The sequence below is a fragment of the Siphateles boraxobius genome, unplaced genomic scaffold (genome assembly GCF_051911475.1).
Source record: "Siphateles boraxobius isolate OS27281-9 unplaced genomic scaffold, OSU_SipBor_1 204, whole genome shotgun sequence".
Classification (NCBI taxonomy): domain Eukaryota; kingdom Metazoa; phylum Chordata; class Actinopteri; order Cypriniformes; family Leuciscidae; genus Siphateles; species Siphateles boraxobius.
Genome location: NW_027508816.1, coordinates 2,247,861 through 2,256,462, shown reverse-complemented (window position 1 = coordinate 2,256,462; position 8,602 = coordinate 2,247,861). Strand labels below are relative to the sequence as shown.

The 8,602-nt window shown below is 41.0% G+C and overlaps 1 protein-coding gene across 1 annotated transcript; it reads left to right on the top strand.

The window, feature by feature from the left end:
* The first annotated feature begins 5,545 nt into the window (after positions 1–5,545).
* LOC143745461 (zona pellucida sperm-binding protein 3-like) lies at positions 5,546–7,960 on the top strand. Its single transcript, XM_077237578.1, has 8 exons — positions 5,546–6,132; positions 6,653–6,771; positions 6,849–6,952; positions 7,031–7,208; positions 7,348–7,465; positions 7,544–7,626; positions 7,709–7,800; positions 7,876–7,960. Exons 1-8 carry the CDS (start codon positions 5,584–5,586, stop codon positions 7,944–7,946), a joined length of 1,314 nt encoding a protein of 437 aa, XP_077093693.1. The 5' UTR covers positions 5,546–5,583; the 3' UTR covers positions 7,947–7,960.
* Positions 7,961–8,602: the final 642 nt, after the last annotated feature.

Genomic DNA, 8,602 nt, shown 5'->3' with positions numbered 1-8,602 from the left:
TCCTTTGTTGTATCTGACTTGTCACTTTGCTGTGTCTGGTTTAACTGCTTTTGACTTTGAAAGTGCCTCATTCTGCCAATGTGGTGAAACTGATAGTTGCCCGTACTTCACTTTATCCATAGGGAGGTATTACTTCAAGAACACTATGGTTGCATTCTATATAGGACTTGAAGTTTTAAATGCTGCTAGTGAAAGCTCAAGACTATGCTTTTGAAGCCATTAGTTTTTTGCAATTTGTGGTTACACTTCGATAGTTGAAAAGTTACTTGTAGTAGAATGTCTAAAGTGGACTATCAAAATGGTGTTATCCAATTTGTTTAAAATAAATATTTCTGGTAAAAATCCTTACCACAGAGGCATATAGTGCTTTCATTTGTGCTACTGTACACCAAAAGCATGAGGAAATCATGGTAACTTGATTATGCTGGGCCCTTTTGAACTGTCTGTTGACTGCAGGTGTCAAAATTTGGAGGCTGCATCTTCCGGAGCGCAGAATTCGAGGCCGGTTGCGTCAATGTGGCGTGACTAAGATGTCCCAATTCAAGGCTGCATTCGAAGGCCGATTGTGACAAAGGGGTGGCTACCCCTATTCAAAAGTGACTTCAAATGCACCCTTCGTGTCCACGTGAAATTTAAGGATACACGCACCCTTTCAGTTCCTCTTTATTTTTGTTGTATGTGTGGTAGAGCAAGTAAAATTTATCCATGAGGATTTTAAAATGATCAGTAACTCCAATTTCTTTGAATGTGTCACTCAGCTATGAGCCGTATAATGCCCACCAGGGAACAGGGCCTGCAGTTGAGCTACTTCCCCCACTTTAACCTCCAAACATCAGTTATGACTATCAGCTGTTTGTAGAGGAATTCTTTCGTATAAAAACAATTCCGTCTGTACTTTTAGTCACCATTGCTGAGTATTTTCTCCTTAAAACTGCAGTGAACCAAAGACAGTCTAAATAACCTTGGTTTGAAATTGCTGATGTTTCTGACGTCACAAACTACCAGGGAACCGATCGTAAACGAGTGGATCTCTGAGCTGCTGTGAGTGATTGGAGGCGGGTCTCATTTGCATATTCATAGAGCCATGTATACTAAATGAGGCAAGGGTGTCGAGTTACATTCAAGCTATTTTAAGGCATGAAGACATGACACCTTGGCATTTCAAAGGAAAAAAACTTTTACATGTGTAATTTTGGTGATTAAAGATAAGTTTTAAGGGATAAAATTGACTAAAGGGAGACTATAAATCATCCTGTTCCGCTAGATATGCAAGTAAATCAGCAGACATGTCCATGTCTGGTAACTGCAATCTCATGCAAATGAAAAAAGGTGCTTTTCTTGCTTAATACAAACATTACAATTCTTAAATTGTGTCTTGTTACATAGGGACTACTGAACAGACATTTATAAGTTCCCTTTCGAGAACGGTCACTTCGTATTGCGTAGCAAATATGCAGTGGGGAAACTCCTTTTCCTCAAAATATTGAAGTAATAATTTAAAACGCAGTGCAGCTGTACAGCAAAACACATCAGAGCGACTAGCTCGCTCATTGGCTGTGCTGCAGCAACTGCACATCCAATGGCCGAGCGCCTCAGACGCACGAACCAATCAGCTGACTTGGCGCCGAGTACGTCAGAGCGTGCCTGAATGGGCGTTGGCCTAAGCCTATAAAGATTGGTCATTTTGGCCAATATATCAGATTTGCTCAACTTCAGCGACACTTCTCGTCTCTGGTTCCTCACCGAAGCTTTTCGCCGTCGAACCAGCCAAGATCAGCTAGAGCAGTGGTCTTCACTATTTTTTTCATGAGAGCCGCACTGATAGGTAGTGATGGCGAGATGAAGCTTCATAAAGCATTGAAGCGTTCCATCCAATTGGTTCACTCATGTGCCGAAGCTTCATTGTGCTTCATTTGCTCTATTGTGCCATCAAGTGGACAATAAATGTAAAACGTGCAGTGTGATTATGATGACATTGCATGGTTCCATCACAAAAAAAAAAAAAGAAGCTTGAATAGATCGCTAACAAACTCGCAAAGTCCCAAGTCCGCAAGATGTGAGGGGGAATCCATTGCATTTTGCTGGCCCTTATATTTCAAATAGACCGCCAAACCACGAACCACTCCCTGAAGCAGTCACGTGGTACAGGCGGCTCGCGAGGCTTCAAACGTCACCACATTCGTCACCGACACAAGCCTCGATACGCGCTTCACAGAAATCATCCCGCATTACTCGACACACGCTTCGAAGTCTCGATACGGGAGGACACATCACTACTGATAGGACAAATTAGTAGGAGAGCCATTTTTACCGCAAAGTATAAAAAGTTACATCCCGTCATAAATAGCATGTCTGCTTATCAATCTGTCACCCCTGAACATACAATATGCAATGCAATTAATACAAAAGGGTGGGAAAAAAAACTTTTATGATTTTTCCAGTCAAATTTGTAACTGAGGCAAGAAGATTTCCCTTAAAGACAAAAAAGCAGGATTTCCAGAATATAATCATGCCAGAATTACCTTAAATAATTGTTTTCTACATTAGCCCATCATGTATCTAACCATCCAAGAGCACAAGCAGCGTTAAGAGCGCTGGAAAGACCGCCCAACTCCACAGAGACTGGATGTTTACAGGCACAACTTTTGTTTCAATCGGACTGAATTCATTCCGATTGATGAATCTGAATGTAGGCCTATTGTAGTTTAAATGAACGCTAAACATCGTGATGTGATGATTGGGTTGATGTGCGCATTTATAAGTCAAAAGATTCAAATCGGAATATATTTTTTGACATGAGCACACTGCACAAATATACAGAGTTTCCCGCTGTTGTCGCTTAGTAACCATTCTCCTACATTGGTTCTTTATTTGTTTTAAACAGCAGACTTAATATTTTTCCAATTCTGGGGCCTCATTTATAAAACTTTGCGTAGGATTTGCGTCAGAAGTGGCGTACGAATGAAACATAGGACGTGCGTACGCACAGAAATATTCGGATTTATAAAACCGTGCGCACGCACATCCTACGCATTTTTCCCTTAATAAATCACAACCAATTCTAAATGTAGCGCAGCTTTTACGGCTTCATGTCACGCCCATAGTTGCCCATAAATAGTCCGTGAAACGCCCACAAGTTAATATTCATCGATTGCGAAAGCATGGTGAACACAGAGAGGAAATCAAAAAAACTTAACTTCACTCAATGTGAATTAGAAGTTATCGTGGCGAAGTGGAAAAGAGGAGAAAAATGTTGTTTGGAGGGCACAGTGTGGGCATTACTAATGTCAAAAAGGCACTTGAGTGGCAAATGGTTGCAGACGCCGTAAATGCTGTAGCCTCACAACATCGGACTGTGGCCGAAATAAAAAAGAAATGGTCAGACATTTGCCTCATTTGCCAGCAAGTCTTCTTGCTGTCTGAAGATGCGTTCACTCCGAATCCTTCCATTTTCCACATCTTCTAAGAGCGCAAGATCAGCCATTGTGCGTCACTACGGATTGTGATGGGGCATTTTATTTCCATCCATTTGATTGCATCCATTTAATTTTAATAGATTAAAATTGCGGTTATAATCTACTTGGAAATGGGAAATAGTTCAGCGCAAATGTAATTTCTAGCAGTTTTCTGAATGTTTGAGACATACGTCATACGTTATTTTATCTAAAATAAAACAAACTAATGGCATATGCATGAATACCATGATTCCGTAGCTGATGAAGACATTTTTACTAAAACAACTTTCCCCAGTGGACAAATAATCTATCAATCTATCTATCTATCTATCTATCTATCTATCTATCTATCTATCTATCTATCTATCTATCTATCTATCTATCTATCTATCTATCTATCTATCTATCTATCTATCTATCTCCCTAATTATCTATCTATCTATCTGACTAACTATCTAATTGCATCTATATCTGCTCCGCCAGACAGACACATTGGCGAGAATATCAGTTTTGTACATTATTTCGTTCTGTTTACCATCTTATTTATGAGGATGAATTGTATAACATGCCAATATTATTGCAGAACATATTTCACTTTTCTTTTTGCAAATAGGCCCTATGTGTTAATTTGCATTTCTGTTGCAGATCGATTAAACGGGTGTTCGTGTAGGCTGTTAATTGTAAGACTTGCTTTGTGAAGCTTCGTTTTATTTATGAGAGGCAGTATTGCCATTTATTTTACACAACGGTCTACAGTTTCACACACTTTCACGTGTTTCTTCCATCTGGCGACGGTGTCGCCATTTCTCATTTCACCCGTTTTTGTGCGTACGCCTGGGTCAGAGCTTGCGTGAAGGACCGCACATTTTACCGTCAAGTTTGCTTTTTATAAATACCAATTATTGCGTAGAGAGCGGCGTACGCCTTCTTTTGTGCGTACGCAACGTTTATAAATGAGGCCCCAGGTCATAATTTGGAGACTATGAACATATGAACTGTCGTGACTCGTGACGTGCTTTTTTTTATCACGCAGTAAAAATGCCCAAAACCAGTCGTCTGTGGATGAGAATCTGAAACAAGGACTGTTGAGCCGTTGTCCTGCTCCACTTCACAGATGCTGAGTCAAAGGAGAATTATATGGACACTCATTTATATGACACTTTACTCATCAGGAGAACAGCTCGTTCAGCGTGTCATACGTCGTCCTTTCAGTTTCAGTTTTCAATCGATCATGTGTTTGTTCTCTTGATAAACTACCCCTTTCAATCGGATCAGAAATATTTGTAATAGAGCTGACACTTTGTGTTTTTAATGGGTTATGTTATAACACTACTTGTTTTTAATGTTTTTATGAAATATCTGTAGTGACTGCATGATCATATCACAGTATTATTTACCGCCATGCGAGCCACAAATAAAAGCTTGGCGAGCCGTGCAATGAGTAACACTGACCTAGAGCAAGCCTTGAAAACAGCGGGCAGCGCCTTCGACTTACCTGTGGCCATCCGGCGAGAAAAAAAAAACTCTATATCCTTTTTCTACTACTGTTGTGTTAAAAAAACAAAAAAACTGTTTGACTTTTAATTTTTAAACATTAATTTAATTATCATTTTAACTGATGAAAATAATAATAACCATAATTTAATAATACCGTTTATTTATTTAATAATTGATTAATACCGTAAACTGTGATATGTTCGGAAACGTTATCATACTGTTAAAATCTCATATCATTACAGCCCTACACAGGAGAGTCCCCCACCCCACCCCGCTGTTAAAAAAAGTAACTCAGTAACCTTGAATCTCAGTCAATTTTAAAATGAGCTACTTTTTACTTTTGCTTGAGTAGACTTTTAGACCGGTAATTTTAATTGTACTTAAGTAAAATTTCATTAAAGTAGTAGTACTTTTACTTGAGTAGAATATTTTATTACTCTTTCCACCTCTGGTATTTGGACAGGCGCTTAAAAAATGTGCAGATTGGTGCGTCCCCAAGATGCATACACTCTACAGGTCCAGAGGAGAATCAAGGATAATCAATGAAGGTTAAAGGGGTGGAGTCACCTTAACTCAAAGCTGTACAAAATGGCAAAGGCAAGCACTGGTGTTTGTGTCAAAGTTTGTTAGGATGGGGTTTCTGAAAGTTGTCTTAGTGTTGGCTGCTGCAATTCTTGCATTTGATCTGCCTGATGTCTTTGGAAGTTTGAGCTATAGTCATAGTCCAAGAAGCATGGGGCCAAAATCAGATCCAGCTTCCAGAAGTCCTGCCCTTTCTCCTCTAGGGCTCTGGAACCCTTTGCAAGTGGCTTCTCAATTTCAGAGTCCTTTGGGTCCTGACTCCAAAAGCCCTTTGCAGGATCCTTTTGGCCTTCAGGAGAAGCAGCTGTTGCAGGGTCCAGTGAAGCCTTTGGATTGGAAGTATCCCATCGTTCCCGAGGTGCAGAGCGAGTTGGCGGTGGACTTCCAGTTGAGGCAACCCGTGACTCCCAGCAGCGTAGCGGTTCAATGTGGCGAGAACCGGGTTCTCGTAGAGGTCCAGCAGGACTTTTTCAGCAATGGTCAGTTGATCCAGCCAACTGGTCTGTCTCTAGGTGGATGTCCTGTTGTTGGTCAGGATCCTGGGTCAAGAGTGCTCATCTTTGAGTATGAATTAAAGGACTGCAACAGCGTGCTGATGGTAAGAACAGATACATATTAATGGGTTATTTGTTGTGGCAGAGGACCTTCAAGGAAAGTCAGTTTACTTTGTTTTACAATGCCAGGGCAGCTAAGACCAAGTTCTATCTATTTGAATGGGTAAATCCTGAGTGTTCAAGTTCCTTGCCTTTAAATAACCTTTCAACCAACATCTCATGTAAACTATCCCATAAGTGGTATGAAAGGAGCTTAAGAAACCAGAACAACAAATCTTGTGCCTTAATAGTGTTAAAGCTAGTTTTACCCTGGAACAGCAAAATGTGCATGTTCAATCGTTAATGCATGTCTCAGATGTTGATCTCCGGCAACATCAGAGCTTCTGAGGGCAGCTATTACTAGTAGCAATTTACTAATTGTCGACTTGCTCTTCAGGAATTCCACAATATTGCACAGTGCACCTTCTTCCATTCATAGCAATATGAGTGCATGGTCTTGGTGTATGTAAAGTCTTTGGGATGACCCTCTTGGTAACCACAATTTTTTATTTATTTTTTTTACAGATGAATGATGATGAGCTTGTCTACACCTTCTCTCTTACCTACACCCCTGAGGCGCTTGCAGGTACTCCGATTACCCGGACCGATGGTGCAATTGTTGGTGTTCAATGTCATTATCAAAGGTAGGAGATCTCTGGGACCTTCTGCACTTTCTCGTGTAACTGGGAGACCATTTAATGGGTACTTTCATGAACCGCAGGCTCCAAAATGTAAGCAGTGATGCCTTGAGGCCAACATGGGTCCCTTATGCCTCAACAGAGGCTGGTGAAGAAGTCTTGCTGTTCTCCCTGAAGATCATGATGGGTTGGTACAGGTTTCTTTAATAAAATAAGCCTTTACCCTTGCAATTGTGGCTGTGCCTAAAGTGTTTGTTTTGTGTAGATGATTGGACCTATCAGAGGCCTTCATACTCCTATTTCCTGGGTGGCGTTATTAACATCGAGGCATCTGTGAAGCAGTACAATCATGTGCCTCTCCGTGTGTTTGTGGACCGCTGTGTGGCCACTGAAGTACCTGATGTGAACTCCCTTCCAAGATATTCCTTCATTGAGAATCACGGGTAGGGTCATGGCCCTTGATGCAGTAGGACTGTTTTTAAGTTTCCTTTTGTAACCCCTTTGGCATGGGTAAGGTCTAGTTGCTTGATGTTCTACAGTTGACATTCATGCATTGCTCTTTGTGGTTTTGTTTGTCGTCAGGTGCTTTGTGGATGCCAAAACTACAGCTTCCAGCTCCCGCTTCATGCCTCGTTCCCAGGTTGACAAGATCCAGTTCCAGCTGGAGGCGTTTATGTTCCAGGAGGGCAACAGTCCTTCTGTATGTACTACAAATGTCATGTTCACTTGACTTCTCCTGTCTGCTTTGGTTTTTTGACTTGTCTGTCATCCCTTACAGATCTACATAACATGTATTCTGAAGGCAACCATTGCTTCTTCACCTAGTGACACTCAGCGCAAATCCTGTTCTTTTGCCAATGGGTACGTGAGGCTTTATTTGGATGGAGTGGGGGGTTAGGTTGACTTCTCATGTTGAAGGTTTCATGTCTTTGTTTTGGTGCAGGTGGTTTGCTGCTGATGGAAATGACCAAGTTTGTGGTTGCTGTGACTCAACATGTGGTCCTGATAGTGAATTTGCTGCTTCTCCCTATGGAGGTTGGTAGCTTTTGCTCTTTCTATGGTTGCTTTTGATTCAAGTGCTCTAACTTGGCTTTTTTTTCTTCTCTCTAGGCATTCAGTGGGAAGGCAAGGCCTCACTTGGTCCTGTAACGGTTCAAGGGCAAAAGAGAGGTTCTCAATAAAACTGACAAATCAATCCTTTGTTGTATCTGACTTGTCCTTTTGCTGTGTGTCTGGTTTAACTGCTTTTGACTTTGAAAGTGCCTCATTCTGCCAATGTGGTGAAATTGATAGTTGCCCGTACTTCACTTTATCCATAGGGAGGTATTACTTCAAGAACACTATGGTTGCATTCTATATAGGACTTGAAGTTTTAAATGATGAGCCTTTTAAATGCTGCTAGTGAAAGCTCAAGGCTATGCTTTTGAAGCCATTAGTTTGTTGCAACTTGTGGTTACACTTCGATAGTTGAAAAGTTACTTATAGTAGAATGTCTAAAGTGGACTATCAAAATGGTGTTACCCAATTTGTTTAAAAAAAATATCTCTTGTAAAAATCCTTACCATAGAGGCATATATAGTGCTTTCATTTGTGCTACTGTACACCAAAGCATGAGGAAATCATGGTAACTTTATTATGCTGGGCCCTTTTGAACTGTCTGTTGACTGCAGATGTCCAAATTCGGAAGCTGCGTCTTCCGGAGGGCAGAATTCGAGGCTGGTTGCGTCAATGTGGCGTGACTAAGATGTCCCAATTCAAGGCTGCATTCGAAGGCTGATTGTGACAAAGACTACCCCTATTCAAAAGTGACTTCAAATGCACCCTTCGTGTCCACGTG